The 25,546-nt window shown below is 36.5% G+C and overlaps 1 protein-coding gene across 1 annotated transcript in view; it reads left to right on the top strand.

Annotated features, from left to right (window-relative positions):
• Window positions 1-23,160, top strand: part of tdp1 (tyrosyl-DNA phosphodiesterase 1) — a 31,126-nt gene extending 7,966 nt beyond the window's left edge. Inside the window, exons 8-16 of the mRNA XM_079852716.1 lie at window positions 1,603-1,773; window positions 3,324-3,402; window positions 4,079-4,264; window positions 5,695-5,743; window positions 5,839-5,905; window positions 6,490-6,597; window positions 8,530-8,632; window positions 14,241-14,346; window positions 21,501-23,160. Coding sequence (XP_079708842.1) covers window positions 1,603-1,773; window positions 3,324-3,402; window positions 4,079-4,264; window positions 5,695-5,743; window positions 5,839-5,905; window positions 6,490-6,597; window positions 8,530-8,632; window positions 14,241-14,346; window positions 21,501-21,574 — 943 coding nt within the window. The 3' untranslated portion in view covers window positions 21,575-23,160. The remainder of the gene's footprint in view (window positions 1-1,602; window positions 1,774-3,323; window positions 3,403-4,078; window positions 4,265-5,694; window positions 5,744-5,838; window positions 5,906-6,489; window positions 6,598-8,529; window positions 8,633-14,240; window positions 14,347-21,500) is intronic.
• Window positions 23,161-25,546: the final 2,386 nt, after the last annotated feature.

Here is a 25,546-nt window from a genome sequence, read left to right as displayed (position 1 = left end):
TGGTCAGTTTAATTAAACGCAATGTTTTATGTATGTTATTCTGAATGTTTAGCATAGCCATAACGTTTGTAAATGTATCATAATCTCTACAAGCTGTGACAGAATGTTTGCGGGTGCAGGCAGGAGTGGATAAAGACATTGCATGTGCTGTTGGGAGTGGAACACACATGTTGCGGGAGAGGGCGATAATGGTCAGACATTTGGCAGGAGCGGGATTAAGAAAATTAAGAAAACAGTCCCGCGCATGGGCTCTAGTTGGGATTATGGTTGAGAGATCTGATTTTCTCATGAAAATTGCAAAGCTTCTAAACAGCAATAATCCTTATAGCTCAGCTGTTTGAATTGGCTGGGTAAATGCTAGATAGAGTTACATGAAGACCAGAGTATTTCTTCAATGTTATGCAGAATTCCTCACGCATATTCACTTTGCCAACCTGTCTTCATCAGCTTCAGTCTGCAGCAAAGCACAATGAATATCATTACAGGTCTGACGTGTCTCCTCATCTGTCTGATCCCAGGTATTCCTTAGATATTGCAGCCCAAGCAACATTCTGATATTATTCACACAGACAAAGGTCTCGTCCTCTCAAGTCTCTTCTGAAGTTTATTGTAATGACTTCAATCTGAATCCGTATTGATTTGTTCTCCTAGTGTCTGTGTCTCAGGGGAATATGCTATAACCAGTCTGTCAAGACAAGTCTCCACACTCCTCCAATCATGAGATATTGGATTTCTCTAAGAGAAGTCTAGAACGTTGAGGTCTTTTTCAGGTTGAGGTATGTGTCTACTTTTAGAATGCTGATGCCTTAATACTACGAAAGGGTCTCCATCAAATGTTAGTACAAAAATATGTCACTTAGTAATAAATTATTAAGAAACTGAACTATTGCATCAATGGATTGACTACTACGGTCCTTAGTAAGGGTAGATTTTTGTGACCCCATTTTTTTTATTTGAGTCGAATGGAAATTTTCTCAACCCATGTTTTCTTTGTCTTTTTGTTCACAATTATTTACGCATTTACATCATTGCTTTTTGCGATGCTCCTTTGTTACCTTTAACCATTTTAAATGTGAGTTTCCAGTCTGTATTGAATGTGATAACAAAAAACCAAAGATACAAAATAATATCAGGTGATATCTTGTTATTGAGTGGTCCTTGCAGGATGCATACAGAAACAAACCAGTATAGTCTGATTCCAAAACAAATGACTCTCTTGAGCCGATTCTTTTAGTGAATAGTTCGAAAATATGTTTTAAATCAGTCTGACAAATCATACAGAACTGAATGTCAAAGCGATTACTTAACATCTGACTCACTTACCGAAATGCAAGTTATCAGTGATGTCTGTATCAACATGAAGTTTTGTGCATAAATTTGAGTTTTTCATTAACTTTAATATACCCATTGGGATTAAAGCCATCTGACTTTGAACAGGGTATATTTGTATATCATGTAACACAAGCAAACCAATTAATGACATACCTTAGTCACCACCACAAGATCTGACAATCTTGTGCATTAACTTTTTAACATTTTAATGATTCATGCCCTTTCAATTGGCTTCATTAGAAAACTATGCTGCGTGTTTCTCTATGACAGGATGTGGATGAGTCCTCTTTACCCCAGGTTACCGGAGGGAAGTCCGGGAACAGCGGGGGAGTCTCCCACCAACTTCAAAAGAGACCTGCTGGATTACCTGGAAGCTTACCGGGCACCAGAGCTTGCCGAGTGGATTGATCGCATCAAACAGCATGATCTGTCAGAAACCAGGTGAGAATCTTTACAAATAAAAGAGCCCTATTTTAATTAGAAAGATTGTGTGATATCAGACTTGCATAGCCAGACCTTGGAGACCTGACTGATTGCTAAAGGTATCCACAATGCTGCTTGTTCAGGCAGCCACCATTCATTTAGAGACCGTCTGGCTGACATGTAAGTCATCAAAAATCACTTTGTATTTTATACTAAACTAACTTGACTAAATCAAGTGAAAAAAATTCAAAAATGTTTCAGTCATAACTGCCATAGGGAAATTGATTTTTAATGAAAACTTATAAACTATTAAAGACAGATCTATAAGAAGACCAACTGTAACTATCAGAGGCTGTTAATCGATAGTCTATGCGTTTGTTAGTCATCAATTTGCATTATTTCAGATTATTTTTTAAATAATACTTATATTTTTATTATACTTGCATTTATTTTAATGATATTTTACTTATTTTATTTATAATAGGCTATAATATTTAATATATTATACTTAATTTTAATATAATTAAAACACTTAAATTGGCATACATTTAAATTGTCACCTTCCATGGTGTTTCTTATTTGTCGTCTCTGATTTAGATGTGTCCTCAGCCGATGCGCTGTACTGTTTAGTCAAGTCAAGTCATTTATAGTTGTCATGTGTACAAGTTACCAAGTACAATGAAAAACTTACTTGAATGCTACTCCATGGACTATAGACAGACCAAATACAATAAACCTCACTGCTATATAAACAAAACTAATATAGAAATTACCATACGACAATAAAGTGACAAAGTGTACTTTAAAGGTGAAGTATGTAGTTTCTACGACATTAGTGCCACCTAGCGGAATTACAAAAATACAGCATATTTTGCAAACCCCCCTTTCGCATTAGCGCCTGACTCAACTCAAATATAACTCAGCAGCTTTTACGGGTGCTTGTAAAGGCATGTCTCAACAGGTAAATGTAGGCTACTTTCAATAAAAGGTCAAACATATTAGAAATACCTTTAGCTCTGTTGCTATCTGTCATCAGAGTAAGCAACTGTGTAGCGAACACTGTCTAGAGCGAATGCGAGCATTTCCCTTTTTATAAACCCATCCAACGTATCAACGTACCCATCCAAAGTCACCGCTGGCCAGTGCTATAACTCCTGAATAAATAAAAAAATTCTACTGACCCCAACATTTTTAATGCTAGTGTACAAGTTAAAACACCAAAAAATATGTAAATAAATAAGAAATGTGTTTAGACTTTATCAGAATATCTGTCCATCCAAATGTAATTGATTTTTCACAGACATGACACAGAAATCAAATCCGACTGCACAGTTCTTCTCATGATTATCTAGTTTATTTGCTTTTTAATGTCTAAAAAACTCTGCATATCGGTCAAAGTATGTTTCCACTAATATGACATGGTTAATATTTTGATTGGTTGTGGGAAAACAAATCCCACCTGCCACATCATTTAAGTGGTGATTAAAATAATATCTGAATTAATAATAATTAAAACAAATATATTAGTTTTAATTCACATAACATCTTATGCATGTTGTCTTGTATAGAGTATATCTCATTGGTTCAACTCCAGGAAGATATCAAGGACCTGCAATGGAGAAGTGGGGCCATCTACGATTGCGAAAAGTAATGTTTTTTTGTGTGATCACACATTTGTTTGTCTAATTGTTTTTCCCTCAATAGTTCCTCTCTGCCCCAGATATAAGAATGATTGATGTTCATGAAAAGGCATTGTACGCCTACTGGAAGCCTTTGAGATGTACTCTCAATTATTTTATTGAGGGAATTCAGATAACAAGTTGTTGGATTGGTCTTGGCTTGGTCTTGGATTCAGAAACTGAGCTGGGAGAAATGAGTTTCCGTATTTCATCTGAAATGAAGTAACACTGAACTCTGTTCATTTTGTAAATGCTGCATTGATATGAATGACTGACTCACACAGAGCAGACTCTTCACAGAGCATGAACAGCTTCATAAGACTCATGCTACATCAATAGATCTCAACTGGGGGGGTCGTGAACCAAAAATAGTTCACACAGCTGTTTTGAAAAGATTGCTGACAGTGCTAATGCACATAATAACATCAACTGACCATATAATCATGCATTTTAAAGAGTAATTAGAATAATTAGGCTTATTAGCTTTTAAAAGGGAGGTGTAAACGCTTCCCATGTCTTCTGTTGGTGACATCCAAGGCCATGTAATTTTGGTGCCAATTCATCTGTCTCTTGATAAAAGCTAGCCAAATTAGCCAGATGCAAATATTGACATAGTTTTGACATGCACTTATTGTTTTTCTCAGTTGCTCAGCGAGCATACTCAGCCTGTGCAGAACGAAGAGCGATGGCACGTGATTGGCCAGTTCTCCAGTATCGGCTCCATGGGTCTTGATAAGACTAAATGGTTGGCAGCTGAGTTCCAGCGTACTCTGACCACGCTGGGGAAGGCAGGGAAATCATTTGTCAGTCCAGAAACACAGATGCTCCTGGTGAGTGTTTTGAACAGCCCCCACAGAGCGTGCTGAAACAGTGAAAGGATCTGCTCGTATCACTGCCGTACCCTCTCTGGATCGTGAAAAACGTGTCCAGATGGATATTACAATAAACACCATTTCATATTCTCCTGCCAGCTTGCTTATCTATTAGGATACATGATCCCTCAATTGTGTTTCCATTTTAATTAGGCTAGAATGAAGGAGGGATGCCGGAGCGCACATGTGCATCCGTTTTTTTCTGCATGTACCTGAACACACAGGCAACTGCTTTCAGTGTATAATTCTTCTGAGCTATGAAATTTGATGACATCCCATGTGTTTAATTAGCTATTAATATTCATAGCGTGTTCTCATTTGCTATACTTGAATTCCAATTTTACAAAAAGGGAAACATTTCCATGTCTCTTGCCACAAGCTGTTAGAGACAATAGTTACAAGAAGAATTCTCATCCATCCTTTTATTTGCATAACAATATCTGCTAAGATGCATCAGACAAAAATCAATCTTCTGTTTCTCGATCTATTGTTAAATGTCAGTTGAAAAGTCAAGGCACCACGCAAAGAGTCTTGAGCACAGAGAAAGACGTCAGATAGTACCATTAGGCCTTAAATGGCACTGTGTCATCTCTAAAGACCTAAGGCTTTTCAGTTCAGTTCTGTTTCTGTTAAGGAGGCGTGAAATTATTCAGAAATACTAAATGTAGACATATAATGGACACATACGCACAAAGCTACTCTTCTATTGAGATCACATCTGTATTGTATGACTAATACAGACCAGTTCTTTAGAGTTTTATAGGTCAAGAGGGATGGATGGATGGATAGATAGAAGTCTTATGCTCATCACTTTATTTGTAATATTGGGAAATATTATTACAATTTATAATAACTAGTAATAATAATATGTTTTAAAATGTAATTTATTCCTGTGATGGTAAAGCTGAATTTTCAGCATCATTACTCCAGTCTTCAGTGTCACGTGATCCTTCAGAAATCATTCTAATATGATGATTTGCTACTCAAGAACATTTCTTTATTATCAATATTGAAAACAGTTGTGCTGCTTAATTTTTATTTTTATTTTTGAAACTATGATCATGTTTTACAGTTTTTCTTGATTAATCAAAAGTTCAAAAGAACAGCAGTTACATGAAATAGATTTTTTTTAACAGTGTATTTCTTTACTGTCACTTTTGATCAATTGAATCTATCCTTGCTGAATAAAAGTATTAATTTCTTTTAAGAAAAAAAAATCTTACTGAATTACTAAATTTCTCTTACTAAAAAACTCTTATTAAATTTCTGAACAGTAGTTTAGAATAAATAGATTGATCTATCAATAATTTAAGTTGAATAAACTGTCAAATTTAATTAATTTTAAAAATGTAATTCAAGTCGAGTCCTTAAAACAGTGTCATTTCTAGGTTTACCCGTCTGTGGAAAATGTGAGAACCAGTTTGGAGGGGTACCCAGGTATCATTTGTCCTTTTATTCACATTTTTTTTCCTCACACCTCCACAGTCATTATACTGTGTAACAACTGACTTTTCTTGTTCTTATCCCTGCAGCTGGGGGATCTTTACCCTACAGCATACAGACGGCACAAAAACAGCTCTGGCTTCACTCGTACTTCCAGTAAGTACTCCTTCCTCTGTGGGGGGGGGGGAAAACACATTTTCAAAATACTCATCAGTATTCAGCCTAAAATCATAAATATTCTCCTGAAAAGGCTCCTTAGCAACGCTCTAGACCTTGTGATCCAAACAGCTGGCTTTCCCAAGGGTTGTCTGACCCTTAAATTGCTCCTTAGAAATTTCAATTGGGTTCTTATCCCATCTCTCCCAACATTTTAACACATTATCACCATAAATAAGCTATTTTACTGGTGACCTCAATTTTGCTAAGTGATCAGAGATGGGCCAATTGCGATTTAGATTCAATCTCAGTCCCCCTCTGGAGTGCACACTACAGTTCTACTCAGTATATTTAAATGAGTCCATGTAGACTTCTGTATTCATGCTTGAATGCTAACAGCAATCAGACAGAAAGCTCTCCTCTTCGTCTGCACAGTATGCCATAAAACATCATCTCTCTACACCTGGAAATTACATGAAATGCTTCTTTTGGTATTCTTGCACTTAGAAAAGATGTATCAGCTGGTGTTCCTCCGTTTTCTTTCTCTCCCTCCCTTCCTTTCTCAATCTCTCTCCCCTAAACAGTGGCTGGCATGCTGATGTTACTGGTAGGAGCAATGCGATGCCCCACATTAAAACCTACATGAGAGTTTCACCGGACTTCACACAGCTGGCCTGGTTCCTTGTCACAAGGTTAGAATTATCAAGTGTCTTGCACGGTAAATTAAATGAACTTTTGCCTGTTTGACAGGCCTCATCTGATCAGTTAGAAATGATATAGCTACCCAAGTCACAACAGGCTGAAGGAGATCTGTTGCCAAGTTTGTTGAATGCAGCTTGAATGGGGGTGGGGGGGGACGTTTGTACAATAACAGTATGTTGGATTTATTAAACCATAATAATGCTTGCAAATACCGATTGCAATTCTGAAATAACACAATGCACTTAGGCAGTATAATCTATATCTCTTGCTAATTTGTAGTTTTTGTACATTCTGTTAAACATAATGTTGAAAAAAAATTCACCTTTTTGTTATTTCAAGCAGCTTTAACAGTGAGATGTCAAATGTTTATCATATATAAGTCCAATTCACACCGCGCTGACAGACGGCAAAAGACATTTCGTCGGGTTTTGTCGGATCAGTGTGTTACCCCTGGCGTCTGTGGAAGCTTGTTTTCGACAATTAAACATGCTGAATCGGATTTAGGATGTCTGAGAAGTGACGTGTGTTGTAGTCTGGTGACTGTCGGCGCTGGTCTGTCGGTGCAGTGTGAATTGGCCTTATCAGTACAAATCGCAATTTTGTCAATTGCACATCCATACTAAATCCGAGAGCAGTCTAGAAGGAAAATGAAATACACAATTTTAGACATAATTGCATCGACATTGAAATCAGTTTATGTGTGTACTCGTAGGTTTTTTCAATGATGCATACAGTATATGTGATTGTGTTAGTCTTTTAAAACAAACACCAAAATATGTCTTTATTGTCTTGAATATGTCATGTTAATGTTGAGCCGAATCAGATTAGCATCATTTCTGCTCTTTTGTTCTTCAGAGAGTTGCTCATAGCTGCCAAAATAACGCTCTTGGCAGAAGGAGGCTTGTTTTTCTCTGATCCCTTGCAGATTTGTGTCTTCTGTGCTGCATTGATAGTGTTCCACTCAAAGAAGTCCCTTAGGCCCCGTAAATGTATATTTACTCAACATAAGCCTGATATGTTTGTTTATTTTAGATTATGCCATCCTGTTTCATTGGCCGTTTCTTATCTGCAAAATCATAACCGCTTTCCTGTTTCTTCAGTCTGGGAGGCTGTGTGTTCATTAGTTAGCACCATGGACTCTGAACCATTAACAAGTTTCCTTGAACTGCTCACATGACAATGCTTTTACAGATAATCAAAGCCCTTTAGTGCAATCGGTCAGTTGAAGTGGTAAAGACTCTTCTTGGTGGTGAAGTGGAGTGGACGCCCAGGTGGGTTATAAAACAAAGTGACGTGGCAAAAGAACACACTTCTCTTTGATTATCTTTCAAATTAGATCCAGGAATAGCATGTTAAGTTCAGTCTTTGAAAGCTTGTATTTTGCCCTAGAAGACCAGTAATTAAAGAGAGATTCTGGTTTTTAAATCCACATTTGAAGGAGATCCATTTCTGTTAAACCAGCAGACAAACATTCTTTATTCAAATCTTTTAACATGATGTTCCTGTGGCTGTTGCATTGAAGCCCACGATTTACATCTCAAGCCAGCATGAATGGCCACCGTTCCTGCGGCATTTCTCAAAGCGCTGGCTTTAATCATGGTTGAAATGCACAGGGAGACTGAGGGGGATTGTGAACAGTGTCTCCAGGTCAGTCGTGTCGGGTCCAGCGATGAGCTATTCCAGTCCTTTTTATGAAGATTAATGCCTACAGTGGATGCGAAGCCTTCAGGCATAGCCTGTCATTCTTGAAGTCCAAAATGTATTAATTATTCAGTAACTGCAGTCTGAAAAGAGGTTTTTAACAAAATCCTTTAGCTTTGACATGTTTAATGCTAACATTTCTAGTTTAGGTGACATTTACATGATATGCTTGATTTTGAAGCATGCATGGGTGAAACTTTGTCTGCTGGTATCCTCCACAGTGCCAATTTATCAAAAGCTGCCTGGGGCGCCCTGGAGAAGAACAACACTCAGATGATGGTTCGCTCGTATGAACTAGGAGTCCTCTACCTACCTTCAGCCTTTGTGAGTATTGTGAATCAAGTCAGTACATGACAACTGAGATCTTCATGCTGTTGCATTGTTTCTGTTTCAAACCTGATCAAAGCCTGTTCAAAAACCCATACATTTCTGACCTGCTGATAAATTCAATTAAAACCAGCTTCTGTATGTGGCTGGATTTTCTCTGCTTTGTCTAAGATAGTCATTAGCTGGTTGCTGGTACAAGTTAGTTTAGGTGATTGACAGTTGGACTATCAGCTGGTGGGGCCAAATTTGGCCCATCAGAGCATCTCAATCAGCCTTGTTAAACCATCTGGTTAAGCCACAACTGACAAGATGTTAACCATAGGCGTAATTTGCGGGTGGGACATGTTCCCACCACATTTGCCAGGGTCGATATTGTCCCTACCACTTTTTTGAAACATCTAGCTGCACGGACGTACATAATGCAAATGAAACCTATCCATTTGATGTTCGTTTGTGTTAAATAAGAGGCAATCTGGCGCTGGAATGTTTTGTTTTTGAAATCACGCTGAGTGCTCGCACGGAACGTTCTCTTGTGGCCCTGCTCTTTATATACAATCACTGATGAACATCTTTGATTTTAATATCTAGAGAAAAAAAACTACTAGGGTGGATTAGAACCCAGAACCTCTGACACGCTTAACAAAAGTTCTACCACCACAACACTAGGTAATACGAATGTTGATTACGAATCTATGTATTTATTCACTGACGTGAAGAATCTCGGGACTAATATATATTGTATTATAGTAGATGTAAGAATGAAACTATCACATTAAACATTGATATATTAAACTCAATATACTGTTGAAATTGATTTCTGGACATTGTAATTTTCTGCAATTGTCAATGTACATATCTGATTAAGCATTGTATTAGTAACTCCCCCCAACATACACTCCTGTCCCACCCATTTTTTAAAACAAAGTTACACCCCTGGTAACCCTCATCGACATTCAGCTCTTAACTCAGGGTTGCCACAGTTGTGGAAGCCTGGAAATATGGAATTTCAAAAGTGTGATTTCCTGGCTTGGAAAAATCATGGAATTCTCTGTGGGAACCATGTTAACTCTAACCAGAATGAGTGTTACCTTCTAGTCATGTTGCAAAATATTCACTACTGGTGGACGAGTCAATCACATAAACCTTTTTTCGAGCAGGGTGTTTGTTTAATTGAGAAATGATGATCTCTAGTAAAACCCCCAACTCCATTAATGCTCAACGGAGACAAAAAGACATCTGTACAGTCTCTGAACATAGGCTACTTCTAAATTACTATGTGTAAATACTGTAGATATTGTCTTGGAGTACATCTCCCATTTCTCCATATGTAGAGATTGAGCTTTTGTGTAGCGCTCACATACTCGCAGGGTAATTTGTCCTTGTAGTCAGGGTAGGTCTTAGTATTACTTCAAAAGTTGCTTAGCAACAGTATGGTTCAGTTCTCTTGCTGTGGAAAAAAAAAAGGGGGGGGACACGAGTTTGAAAGAGGATAGCGAAAGGTTGTGCTCTCTTATTCAGAAGGGATGTGTTGTGTCTTTTTTATGTGGCCTGAAGCCTTGTTGTTTTAGTTGAACCGCTTTATGTCATGGTTAGTTCTTGCTAGAGGTCTTTTTTGAGTAACTCACAAGCGCTAAGCAAGTTTTGTTACATTATAATGGACCCATAATTAGCTATTTTTTCTAGGTTGTCCAATATTTTTATATATATTTGCATTTAATACACATGATCTTATTTGGTTTCCTACTTAAGTTGCAAATTAGGCTGCATGTTGACTATTGAAGTTATTTTTCCAACTGTAGAGGTCATGCTCCATAATTGTCATAATGAGTCACGTTTTTTTGTTTGCCGCAGTGTGGTGCTTTAATTAAAGTTCTCTTGTTTAAGAAAGTCTGAGATCAGACTGTATAAGATCATGAAAGTGCAAACTGCATTGTGTTTTTGTCTTGACAAAACGCCTCAAGTACATTTCACCATCACGTTGTCTCTTTAGTCATGCTTTGTTGACATACACATATCGGAACCAGTGATTATTAGTGAACCAAACTTATTGAGTTAACAAAGTATGTTCCTGAAGTGGGGACGCAGTTGATGAGTCATGCTGTCCTAAATACAGGATTTCATCATTTTGTCCTTTTTTCTGATTTCATGTTGTATATTGCTGTGTTAATATTCATCCAAGCAGTCAAGGCCATTACAGAAATTGAGAGGAAAATGAATGCTCAGTATAGCATGAACTAAGATTGAGATGCACTTACATGAACTAACAATTGAAATAACTCAAAATGAAGCATGATATGAATTTAACAATTTTATAAAGCTTCTAGAAGGCACAAGTGCAGAAATTATGTTTTTCACTTGTATCTCCATATATATATGTATATATATATATATATATATATATATATATATATATCCAAGAGAAGCTATGTTCGGTTTAGTGTTTCGATTCAATTTTGTTTTGTTTGCTTTTACAAACTGTTGGATGAGTTGAACTTTTATTCTGTGGTGAAAATAAACAACCCCTAAAATCCCTGGTTAAGCAATGATCCAATTGGAAATGTAGCTACTCTTTGTCATCCTCTTGAACCACAATTATCTAGTTGTTTTTAAGTGCAACCAAAAGCAGCTGAGGCTAAAATGAACCGCTGAATTTAATAGACATTCTAGTGAAGATACTAGTGAAAAGCATTCACGGGAAGCAAGCAGAGCTTGAAGTCAGGCTGGTACGCACCAGTATGCAGTACCGGCCCTTATATATTTTAATCTGTAGCGTCTTCAAGCACTGGAAGCAAGTAGTGAGAAATGTGATGTTTTTGTTAGTGCTACAAACATTAATAATGCTTAGACTCAAGATGTCTGCCTATTGCTGATTGAGTAAAAATGCAGATAAATCTCTTAATTATTAACGCCCTCATTTTACTCCAGACCAGTCTGCCTGTTGCTGATTGAGCAGAAATGCAGATAATTCACTCAATTAATAATGCCCTCCTCATGTTACTCCAGACCACAATAAAGAAAAAATTCTGTCATCATTTACTCACCCTCAAGTTGTTCCAATCTTGTATGAGTTTCTTTCTTTTGTTGAAAACAAACGAAGATATTTTAAAGAATGTTGGTAACCAGAAAGTTGACGGTAGCCATTGACTTTCATAGTAGAAAAAAAAGCACAGTTTATCAGTGTTATTTGTGACAGCTGATATTCAACTAGAACTTTGAAGTTTATGAAAGACTTTGCTCAAAAGCCTACATATCTATAAGGACTGTTAATTGATTAAATAATTAATGGGGGGGGGGGGAATTATGAGAGAGAAATCGACTAAGCAAGTGAATTATCTGCATTAATATTCTTCAGGGAAATCTTATATTCATAATCACAAAATCAGTTTGAATGTCCATTGTCCACTGAGGAAAGCGATATCTTTGTCTTTGTCCTTTTAACAGTTAAGGGGATTTCCTATGACAGCCTTAGTCAATGCATTTATAAGTTGTCTTATAGGGTGTTGTTTAAAGTAAAAAATAGCATCCTTGTTTCAGTCCCTTTCAATAGAAAAGTCTTTGCTATTGACTCGCTCATAAAGACATTTTTTGACACTTATAATGGACTGCTTTCACTTTCTGTAGTGAATAATCAACTGGCGTCCGAAATCAGGTACTGAGAAGGTACTACATTTGAATTTGAATTTACTTTGCGACCGTTAAAAAAAAGTATGCTCTGTATAGTGTCACGGCCCCTCCTCTGCCTTGCAGGTGGCTCCAATCACTAACGACCCTCCTCTGCCTGCAGGAGGAGCCGCCCCTGCAAGGCAGAGGAGGGGCTGTGACAATAGTATACTATGAATATGGGTAACATGAATGAAATTCGGATGTACTATATCTGCCATGTTGTTACTGTCACATAACCTACCAGCGTCGGTTGTGTCGCTTTACTGCCATTCATAAATCCTCTCCCGTGGCCTGAAGTGTCCATTGAATGCATACTTCAGAATCTTGGTGGAAGTAGTAGGTTCGACTTCTGTTTTTCAATACTATGTATTCAGACATACAGTACTACTCTTTTGGCGATTGTTTTTCGCATACTATATAGTAAGGAAGTATTTGATTTTAGACGCAGCGAGTGTTAAGGACTTCTTGACCGGCATAACTCTTGCGCAAAGTTTGCAAATTGCTTTATTTTGCGTTATCCACTGGCTCACAGTCATGGTTTCAAATTTTAAATATTGCGGCGTGACATTTTTCTCCATCATTACTCGCCAAATGATAGTCAACGATTCGTATTTCATGCATGTCATTTCCTCTGAGTAGTAAATAATGAAATAAATGAAAAGTAAAAAAAGACCCCCACGATAATATAATGTATCTGCAATCTCACATGCTGACGATTGGACGATTTGACTATGGGGAGTATCGCCCAACACTAATTCGTCTCAATGTTTAACAGTCCTAAAAGTTGTAAAAAGCTTGCTAACCTTCCACAGATGCATTCCATATCAATATTACCTGTATCCCATTTTTTACAGTGAGGTTCTAGGTCGCTTCCTGTTTTCGTTTACAAATAGCAGGACAGTGCTGCCTGCACCTGCTGCATCTCTCTGGGCTTTGCGAAAGCTTTAGCTGTCTGAGTCTGGGTGATATATTCCCCACTGCCCTTTAAATCTATCCAGTTTCCTCTATCTTCATACCCACCACACAGAGGAGAGTTAAGCTTCCCTCACAACAGCCCTGCTCCCCTCTGACTTTTTCCATAGAAAACAGAATGAGTAAATGCACACATTCTCACTTTTGTGATACATTATCTCCATCATATGAGTTTATGGGTGTCATGGCATATCTTAAGGTCTATTCAGATGGGGTTAAAATAAATGGGACTTTCAGTGGATTTGCGTTTTTTTTTCTTTAGTTTTTTCCCCAGCCCTTTGTGTGTGTGTGTGTCTGTGTGTGACACACACATTTTAGACAATGTGCATAATGCACTGGTTTCCTAGGAAAGTTGTGTTATTGCCATATTACTGCAGAATTATTATTATTTTTCTTTTGGTGAATGTTTTGTAGCATGCTAGATCATTCTTAACTAAATCTTTAGGCATTAGGGAAAGGCAGGATGATTGACTAGTCATCTGACAACCAACTGGTCAATTCGTGACTATTTAAAGCAGGGGTGTCCTAACTCTGTCCTGGAGGACCACTGTCCTGCAGAGTTTAGCTCTAGCTTGCCTCAACACCCCTGCCAAGTTTCTAGAATGCCTAGTAAGACCTTGATTAGTTGGTTCAGGTGTGTTTAATTGGGGTTGGAGCTGAACTCTGCAGGACAGTGGCCCTCCAGGCGCAGGATTGGATACCCCTGATTTAAAATAGTTTTTGTTTTTTTATTATAAATGTACTTTTATTAAAACAATACTTTATTAATAATAATTCTAACACAGTTTTTCAGCTGTGCTTTTAAAAAGTATGAGTTCTGAGATACAGCCTCTCTTGCAATATATATTTCTGTTATTAATCTCTTGATAATTTCCATTTATATGAAACTATACACACGACTGGTTGATTTTGAACATGCATAGATTAGCACATCCCTATTGGGCATTAATACATTTCTTTTTGTCTGTAGAACATGAGCACATTTCCTGTTGAGAAGAATGTGTTTCCAGCCTCCAGCTCCTCCAAGGGCTTCCCTGTGCCCTTTGACCTCCCACCTCAGCGTTACTCAAACAAAGGTGAGACTGAACGTTGTGTAATTCCCCAAAAGTAAATCAAATAAGATTCATTGTAGTTTTAACCTTCATTAACATGTCAGAGATGTTCTTTTGAACTCTAAAGAAACCACATGTACTTAGTTTCAAAGTTTAAAGTTAAATCAAAGTTTAAAGGTTTGCTTAATGCGAAGTTCACTGAATCATCGCTTGACGAAAGGATAACCTTTACTTTGAAATCCAGAGTAGAAATGATTGCTCAGGAAACACTCTGTAGGTATTAATTGCACAACGCAAAACAGCAAATGAAAGGTTGCTTTCTGGGCAGGCCAGTATCCAAGCTAAATAAATAAATCATTTTGATACAAGTGTGTTAGTTTGCTCTTTCACTCAAATGCAAGCTCACTTACATTCTGCTTAATTACGGCAGTCCTTCGCATAATGAATAAGTGTGAATCTCGAGTGCACATCACTGTGTGATGACCGAGGTGTTTAAAGACAGCTACGCACAATGGCGAAGTGCTTATTTTAATTTCTGACAGCTGTGAAGCACAAGGGGTTTGCATGACTCAATTAATCGACATTTAATTTTCTGCACAGTGCTGTCCTCTGAGCCATCAAATAGAATTGATGAGGAAACATCATTTAGTGGCCACCAAGTTCTGTCATGTTCTCTTTTATTCAAAAAATAGAAGATTAATTGATTGTCCAAATACAAATTTGGATATAAACACATGGACAGCTGACTTCATTCATGACTTTTCAGCAGTGTGCAGGTGTGTGATGTGCTACCCATTAGAAGATTAATGACTTTTAGTTTATGTATATTTTTATACATAATAAATATATACAGTGCTATGCATAAGTTTAGACACCCATGCTAAAGTTGACTAAAAGGAGGAATAAAAAATCATCTTTTGGAAATTGAACTTAATGCCTTAATTAAAAAAATTAGGAAAAATCCAACCTTTAAGGACACCAATTTTCTTTGTGAATGAATAATGTATTCATGTAAACATGCATTAAATTGTTCAAAAGGGACAGAGACATAATAATTATAATTTATGAAGATTAATATTTCAAATAAATCTTTTTCTCTCAACTTTTGAACTTTGTTCATCTAACTCTAAAAAGTTTTTTTTTTTTTTTTTTTTTTTTTTACTGTTTTTAACATTGATAATAATAATGTTTCTTGAGCTCCAAATCAGCATATTAGAATGATTTCTGAAGGATCATGTGACACTGAAGACTGGAGTAATGATGCTGAAAATAAATATATTATATTAGAAATCAGTTATTTAAAATTTTAATAATATTTCACAATTATTTACTGTATTTTTATCAAATAAATGCAGCCTTGATGAACATAAGAGACTTCTTTCAAGTTTTGAACAGTACAGGATATATGAAATTTCAATATCTTGTTTTTGAAGAAACTTTTGTTAATTGTCAGCTACCCGTATGCCAAAATGTATAAACGAACAGCCTGCCATTTAATATGAATAAGCATTTTGGTCATGAGTCAATTATATGACACTTCAGTAAAACTGTGCATTGTTTTGAATGACAGCATAATTGCAGACGAACCCAAACTATAGCCTGCAGGACATGTTAATGACACTAAATGAACTCATTATAATCTGCTGTGTAATTAATAGTGTTTTGTGGCTGAGACTTCTGTGTAAGGACACTGATTCAGAGGCAGGAAGCTTGCTGGGAAATTTCACAATTTCTTAATTTAACGCGTGCAGCTTTGTGCTGCTGTCAAAAGAAAGAGATGTAATATTAACATTGGTGTGAAAATACGGTGAATCTGGTGTTGAAAATGTTAGATAACGGTAAAACAATTTTAAATAGAATCTAAATATTTAGGCATAATTATTTATCAGGACTTATATTAATGCATTGATTGTGTAATGAAAAATATATTTCAGTCCAAATCCAGTTCTGGGGGAAGCACAGTATGTCCTTTCATACTTATTTCCTTTTTTTTTTTTACCCGAGCTCTTAGGAAAAGGTGCAAGAAATGCCATTCCTCTGTTGGAAGTGCCATGATATTTAACCATGACTTGCGGGGCAAACGTAAAATGATAGATTCTGAATAATGTTATTAGGGACGGCAGTTTTACAGCGAAAAATAAACCACCTGATGTTGTCATGGCACCTGTTGTTGAAAGTTGAGCAGACCGAACGTGATTCTCTTTTCTTTTCTTGTATTTAATTTTTTTTTTTTCTCTCTCTATTTTGAGATTGCTTATATGATTATTTTATTTAGTTTATGTGTGTCAAGTGACACACCACTGATTACGTCAGGAACCACTAGTTCTTATGTCAGACTAGAATAAGAAAAAATAATAAGACATAGAAAGAAAATCCACCGATAATCAGTGCCATATTCTTTAGTAAATGAAAATAAGAGTACTATGGGCCCTGCCCCTGACATGTCAGTTTGGCGACCTTTAATCATGGTGAGAAAATGGAGGCAGCAATCGATTGGTACTATTGAAACCAATGGTGTCATCAGTTTATGAACTGAGGCAGAAGCCCTCTGCGGTTTCCATGGCAGCATAGTTCTTTTGATAACTGAGGCTTCAGCCATAAAGTGGAATGAGCGGGCGTGGCCTGCAGATAAAGATAAAGTGGGCGGATTTTGAGCGAGCTGGGGTTTCTGCACTGATTATGATGTGTCAGTGCGGTTGTGATGGTTTTTGTTAGCAGTAAATAGTGTGTTAGCACTTTAAATTGAACTTTTCAGTTCATCTTTTTTAGGCTATTTTTAGAATATTAAACTACCATACTTATTTCTGCATGTATAGGATAAAAAAGCATTAAAATGATTTTTTAAAAGACAGTGAAGACATTTATAATGTAACAAAAGATGAAATTGAAACTGAATGTTTTATCATGCACCCAAACATTTGTATAAAAAAAAAAATTGGTAGCTAAACAACCCCTGCTTACACCAGCCTGGTCTTAGAAGGTTTGTCTGGCTGAGGATGTGTTTTGCTGGTTTAGCTTGACAGGCCTGGTCTCCCAGCTTAACCAACTGAAATCTGCACAGGACCTCTTTGAAACCAACTAACAGACCAGCCTGACCAGGCTGGGAGACCAGCTAAGAGCAGCAAACTACTGATTTAAGCTGTTTTGTTCAGCAGGGATCTGTCAAAATTTTGTTAAAGTTAGGGTAAGCAATTTTCAGAGAGGCTAGCAATAGTGAACTAGCTTTGAAAGCATAAAAACCCACCCTCCCTTCAGAGCGTCTCCAAAGCCACGCCTCCTTCAAAACACATGAGCGCACAAAGCAGGGAGCAAATAAAAGCGTCATGAGAGTTGGGCTTTAAACTACCTCATGACTCAAAGCACATAACATTACAATAATAATAAACATAATCAACCTAAAGATCACTGACCTGTATCACCTGACTTCTGCTGATTCATTTCAGCGTTGATAGTGTTTCCATTGAAACTCATAAATTCGAGTCACGAACCGCTCAGAGTATAACATCACTGGTTTCCATCTCTTCCAAATTACAATAGTTATGATGTAAAGCCTTGAACGCAGCATAAGCTTGTTGTTACTATGGCTGCTGTTTCGGTTGCGGTGCTCGGTGCACACCCTGTTCAGACATCACAGGTCATCAGCACGTTTCAGTTAGACAGAGTCACACTGTAAAAAGTGATCAGTTGACTTAACTTAAAAAAGGTGAGGAAATCCGTTGCCTTAAAATTATAAAGTAAATAATTTTTTTCAATTACATGAAGTTTATTTACTTTTAATTTTAAGGCAACGGATTTCCTCACCTTTTTTAAGTTAAGTCAACTGATCACTTTTTACAGTGTGACTCTGTCTAACTGAAACGTGCTGATGACGTGATGTCTGAACAGGGTGTGTGAAGGTATGACAGTACATACATTGGCAGGCAGGTAGGACATTGTGTTTGGACCGAATTCAATGATTGGACATTTTATGGTCCTACGCCTTCCACAGATATAAATATATAGGCTATAAATACATTTAGACCACTTAACTTAGTGATTGCTATCAGGACGTGAAGAGACTTTAAACCTGCATAGCAAAAAAAAAATTCTGGAACAAATCACCTACCCTACCTTTAATTGTATTACTGTCTGAATGAACTTTTTCATCTCGTAGTAAATAAATTAAGCGCATTTTAGTGTTCTGAAATGGGTGCAGGTGGAGGATTGAACTGTACCCGTGGGTGTCCAGTCTCCCTTTCGAAGGGTCACGGCCAGGACAAACAGCACTCAGATGAAAGTTACTTCCACCATGGCCATTCGCAGCAACTCGCCTCTGCTCTTAATAGAGGCACTTCATTTCCTACTAATGATTACTTGTCACTGTCCTTGTTGATACTGATTGGTGTAATATCCAGTTTTTCACTGGATCTGTTCCAATGTCATTTGGTTTACATAACTGTGCCTGTAACAGTTAACTGTAATGGAGTCACACAAGCATTTCTGCCTCTTTCGAGTCTCCCAAAGCGTTACGATTGTGCACCCCCCACTGTACAGCAGACTACATAATACCCAGAAGGCCATTTAAGACCTATAATTACAGCTTTTAGGAAACAGACAGATAACCCTTGGCTTTACAAAGCAAATGTGCAATTGCAAACTTCCCTGCATGCACCATGGCAACAGCTCTTCCATACCTGACGTTCTTCAGACAAATGGAAATACATGAAAATTTTTAACCGAGGTAAAGAGATTTTCTTTTGCACTTGATTCTGTTTTCGCTGAGAAATGATCTTGTCTCAAGTGCTATTTCTGTTCTTCTGCACTTTCCAGGTCACCAGCATGGGGTTGAATTAATAGACATTTGTAATGAATCGTTTTGAATGCAAAATCCAAACTAATCCATTTATTTATTTTTTTATGTGAGCATTCAAAAGAGCTATTTCTCATAGCTTTCTCATTTGATTCTCATTTGCAATTTAAAATGTGTGTGTATATACATATACAGATGCTGATTTAAATTAAAAAAAAAATCTTTGTATTACATTAATCTTTATTTTATTATACATTACAGTAATGAGGATTTGGGAGGAAAACATGCTTAATTGTCATGAAATCTGAAAAATAGGCATTTTCATTATGCAAAGTGTGACCTCTATTTGTTTTAGGGGTTTGTTTTTGTTTTTTGAGTGAAATGCATCATTTTAATTCAATTGATGGGTAAATTTCTTTATTATAAGTGCCAATTATAAGTAGTTCCTATCTAAAATAATTTTTTTAAGTATGACTTCTCTTATAGGTTGCAGGTGATATGTTTCTTTAATAAGAGCATCCGTCATGCTCACTCTCACATTTCATCTCAGCCCCTGCTGTCAACACCTGTGATATTAATACAGACTGAACCCCCTGACAGACCTAAACTTATACCTCTAAGAATACCTCTATATTTAAAGACAAACTTGATACATTTCTGTTTCTGCTGCTTCGGCACAGAGATGAGAAAAAAATTGGTTTCATTTTCCTGCAAATCATCACAGAACTCCTCATCTCCATCTGCTTTTAAAACAGGCTCACTCTCAGCTCACAACTGAAGAGCAAAGTACATGTGAAGCCATTGTGAAGTAGAATGGACCGCTGCACAGTCGCTACTCGAGTCTAGTTCTTTAATTCAGTGAGGAGAGCTGAGTGCTGCTTCAGATCCTCTCATGTTCATTATAGAAATAGTTCGCCCAAAAATGAAAATCCACTTACCCTCATGTTTTAGATTGAATCTGGGAGAAATTTAGAGCAGAATGTGCAAGCTGCAAATTTGCATATTGTGAATGGTGACGAGCTGTAAAGTACGTTTAGTTTATACTGGGTAATTTAAATTTTTATATTTCTTCCAAAAATATGAGGTTGTTCTTTATTAACACTTTTTTGTTAAAATGTTAAATCTGTCTAAGGTCAGAAAATTTCAGAATCTTGTCGCCTTTGTTTAATTTCACTGATGATCATTTCAGTAAATTGCATTGCTTTTTTATGCACCTAATTTTGCTGAAAAGACAAATCATAGATGGTTATGATTAGTTTTGCCTCACTTCCTCTTTATGTATATTGGTGCCATTCCAGGCAACAATTAAGCCTTGATGTGAATGTTTGTGTAGCGCTACTGCTGTGTTCCTGCTGTTAGAAGAAAAAAAACTGTCATTATTGAAAGTCCTTATTATTGAAATTAAATCATTTAGTGGTTCTTGCTAAGGCAATCATCACTATTACTATTGCTCATAATTGTTCAATTGTTTAATTGTTTGTTCAAATCCCTAACCTCAAGTGTTAAACTTGTTGAACTTATCCTGCACCATTTTGTCCTGTAGACACGAATAAGAGGTCTTGTGGCTTATCGAGGAGCGATATTTGTCTGTTTTATGCTCTTTAGAAAAACTCACCTGCATGTAGCTACATTTCTGTAAAATGATATTACATTGTGCAGTGCATGTTTTGCGATTGTGATTGGCACTAAAACCCTGTTCAGTTTTATCCGAAACAGATGAACGTGAATCTGGCAACAACTTCGTAACCACTACCCTATCATTGTGGCGGTGATATATATATATATGAATAAATGTGTGATTTATTTCATATATTTCATATATTTTATATACTAGCTTTTCGAAGATTGACTATTGTATGCCCCTGCATTTCACCCAATTATCTGTGAGAACTCCTTTGAGATAAGTGACAGTTACATTTTATGTAAGTCATAAATGTCTAATGTTCTCATATCATTGGTATTTTATCGAAGCTGTTTAACAATGAGCCTTTTTGACTCATTTGCCACATCATTTTGTTTCATGAGCTTTTTAGAGGTATTTTAACTGCTGTGTTGTTTTTGTGATTGAATCCAGTTGTCAGCTGGTTTCCATGGATACTGGTGCTCTACTGTCTTTTCTAGAAGTCTATATCCTATAATTCATTACTAAGTAAACCACACAGTGTGTGCATGATCCTTCATATAGTAGTTAGGCCACAGGTAAGTATGTCAAGGGAGATCACCCTTGAGGAAGAGGTTAGAACCTTCTCTTCCATGCCGGGAATCTTTGTTGGCCCAGAGCAAATATGTATTTCTGCACTGACTGACTCAAAAGTATCATGAACTGCATTGAGCAGGTTTCCAGTAATGTATGCTGTTGCATTTCAGTTGTGTTTTCTTCTCCTTGCAGATAAGCCTTGGATCTGGAATATTCCACACAATCAAGCCCCAGACACTCATGGAAATGTATGGGTACCTTCTTGAGGAGTTCAAGCAGCTGGGATCATCTGCAAAAGACAGAATTATTATGGAAATCAGACCACCAGCATCTCACTCTGCTCTGTGTCTGTTCAGTTCGCTCTTGTTTAGCCACCTTAATGACACCCTTTAACCCTTGAAAGCAATGGTAGGTACAGTACATATACAGTACACCATAATAGTGTGCACCCTTAATGCTGTGTTTTAGTCTTTTGTTGTTATAGACACTGTAGAGATGTTTAGTTATGCATTTATCATTAACATTTTGTAAAAATGCCAAATAAATTACATTTTACATCCAGAAAGCTTTGAACTATGTAATACATTTTTCAGCAGCAGTGTCAGAAAGAGCTTGTGCTTTTCTTAAAAGCCAGTAATGAATGTAGAAAATAGCAATCCAATAATGTTTTTATTCCGTGAAACAACCTTCAATTGCTTTGACACAATCATATTTACACCTCAATTCAGGAACATGAAATTATATTGGGGTTTTTTTATTATAAAAATAAGAAAAGCAATTTTTCAAATCCATTTTCAAACAGATTTGTTAGGTAGAGTTCAGATAAAAAGAGAACTACGGTAAATGAAATGGTGAAAACATCTCAAATTGTTTGTTTTTTTTAAGTTTGATTATGGACATGTCCTCTGAAATGAATTCTGGGTGAATCCGCCAAGGGCGGATAGATTTTTTCATTCCCGGCTACAGTCAAGCCGGAATATGTTGAGGAGGACTGTGCTCCCCCGGCATCACAGATGAATTGAATGTGTTCAAAATACAGAACAATTGGTGCTGTTCCTTGCTTATCCTGAAATTGTCATGTTGCCTAGCAACATTTGAATTTAGCACTACATTGATACAGGAATTCCCTGTGGCCTCCCATCATTTTTTTTTTTCATCCTATAATCAACAAATATTGTGATTCTGCATTATTTTTAATGTTATCTTGGACCTTTGCCTCCAGCACATCTGTACAGAAAAGTTACAGCTAGTATGTCGCTTGTAGAGTTTCTATTGTACATTGTAATGACAATGAAATATTCAATTTTGGGTGGAACTGAATTATGTCCTGCACAGCCGTCTGTGACATTTGTTGGAACCGTTTTAGACTTTGATCAGATTATTCGAGAGCTCTCCTCCATTCTAAAAAGGTATTTTAGTACTGATCTCGGATCATTAGAATAATACCTAACATAGCAATCTGGCTGAGGAGGATCATTATGTTTATTATTCACAGAGTGATTACTGTTAACTATTCCAATTGCATCCCTGCTATTACTAATAATTGTCCCCATGTTGCTAAACGCATAGTTTAGATTTTCTATCTTCACTTGTCTTAGACATTTTTCCAGTTGTTTCACTGACTGTTCAAAGGTGAATTTAGTGTAAATATGAATACAGTTCTCCTCAAGTTCACACATTTGTCTCTTACCTGGGTTAACCACAGATGAAGTTTATTAAATGAACTATGGACATATTCCAACATTTTACAAATCGGTCTACACTTCACTGGGGAATTTTACATTTTCGTGTAGCCTATTCATTTAGCATTTATTGTGTCTGGTTACTGATAAAGTTGCACATGCACAATCAGGCTACAGATGTCTTGTGTTTTGTGAAACTTGCATGTGTGAGGATTGTATAGACATGAAGGCATCATGTGGCAAGCTGTTTTTACATTTATTCTTTGAAACTAACTAGTGTCTAGATATATGTATTGCTCCAACTAGTGGGTATTACAGTTGCCACTCGCGCCTATTAGATTTTTACTAGAGACTATTCAAATTCTTATTTATTAGTCCAGATTTGCTACTGTAAAACTGTAATTTCTAACAGTAGAATGTCTAAATATACAGAATTTTTCTGGTTTTAGCCCATTTCATTCATAATTCAGTATCGTACTGTAGAAGTGTACATTATGGGGTTGATTCACTCATTTCAAGTTTCTAGGTCAAGAAATACATTTTAACTTCTCTCCCAATGTGTTTTATTGGACATAAAACACATTGGGAGAGAAGTTAAAATGTATTTCTTGACCTAGAAACTTGAAATGAGTGAGTGAGTGAACCTCTTCAGGGTTTAATGTGATCATTAAAAGACATTTGAGCAAATCTGTGGGTCGTTTTAAGCTTTTGTGAGCGTATGTTCGCTTTTCAAGCATCAGTTTGCCTGTGAAGCAAGACAAAGGAATGGTGCTGCGTGAGAAGACAGAAGTAATTTTTCCCCGGAATAATAAAAAAATAAAAAATGTGCCTGTGATAAGGATAAGTGGAAATTGGAGTGTGAGAAGACGTATAAACGAATGTTCGTCTGAGTATACGGTAAGTCAATCTTTTCTGGAGCTTAAGGCCCATATATATTTCAGGTGAAATTGAAGAACGAACTGATGTGACGTCATTTCGAACGAAGTTTGTTTGGAGGGGAGTTTGTTTGGGAGTTCGAAACCGTTTGCCAAAGCGAAAATTTCGCTCCGGCTGGTAAACACCTTTGTACGACCATTGGGCTGTGGCGATTACATAGTAGGTAGTTGTGCTCTGAGGCTCCGCCTACTTTCACGTGGAAATCTTTTCTTTGTTCAATTGGCCTGTTCAGTCGGTCGAGATCAGACATCCGTGAGTGAAAACATGAACATGCTGAAGAGCTGCTTTATAGTAGAAAATAAAGTTGTACTTCTAATGAAACGAGACTCTGACAATCTTTTTCATGTTTAATACGATAAAGCTGCTTGATTTTAAGCAATCTGTAAGTGCTAAACGTGACGCGACTTTACTAGAGTGCTGAATTGCAGAGCTTGTCCAAACATATCCATTTTGCTCTGATGATCAGATGCTTTTGCTTTATTTAAAAAATGCTTGCTGTTTTCTCAATTTTGTTGTGTTTTTACATATTCATCTAAACTCCGCTCTCAACAAGAGTGGGTGTCGACGGATGTTCGATAACAATATATCGCTGCTCACGTATTTCGAACATCGTTTTACCCCTAAACGAAGAACGGAAAAGAACTTTGCCGTGAGTGTATCGGGGCCTTTACACACAGGAACATTGATGTTTCACATTATAGGCAAAAGTTAACATACATTATTCTTACAACCTGCTTTGGAAAGTTTTCCACAAAAAAAAAGTATTTATTTATTTGTCATTTCAGGCTGTAGATCCTGTGCTAACATAAGTATTGTGCTTAATTTCAGTAACGTAATCAGGTTTACGGCAAATAATTCAATGACTGAACAATTTTATTTTGTCAATAAAAAACTGTACAAGCACAGCAATACCTGTGTTCACAAAAATGCTGGAAAAGTGCTTTGCTTTTCTGCTTATTATGCCCTTTGACATCAACCCTGAATATATTTTTGAAAAACTTGTACAATCTGATTTTAGGCCACATTTTGAAGAATGTTCAAATTAAATAAGACTGTTGTATTTTTCATTGATAATGGTTTACTGCACTTTATTGACATTTTATCTTATGACCATTTTCTGCTTTTTTCTTTAAAAAAAATAAGTGTTTTAAAATTCAGAGTATGATGTTTTCTATTTCCTTTGCCATTAATTAAAATATTATACTTTTGTTAGGTTATGACATATTCAATATAAGTATAATATGAAAAGCCGTAATTACAGTATTCCTCTATTAATTGCTGTATAGACAAAACTGTAATACTGTAAAATACATCATATTAAAGCAGGATACTGTATTTTGTAATAACAGAACTATACGGTAAATGTTGATTACAGTAGTAATACTGTAAAATACATTAAGTGACTGGCAACCCAGCTGCCAGTATTTTACTGTAAATTTACAACGAAAAGTGTTTTATTAACCTAATTACCTATACTTAATTCATATTACAAGATCCTTTTTTTCTTGTCATATGGCTAGTAAAAATGTTACTAGTACAGTAATAATTGGAAAGCATGCAAGTGTCTGATGAAAGTATAAGTGTCTATTTGTTGCTATTCATTCAAAACATTTTTTTTTA

This window comes from Squalius cephalus (assembly GCF_949319135.1).
Source record: "Squalius cephalus genome assembly, chromosome: 20".
Taxonomy (NCBI): Eukaryota; Metazoa; Chordata; class Actinopteri; order Cypriniformes; family Leuciscidae; genus Squalius; species Squalius cephalus.
This window is presented reverse-complemented; position numbering and strand designations above follow the sequence as displayed.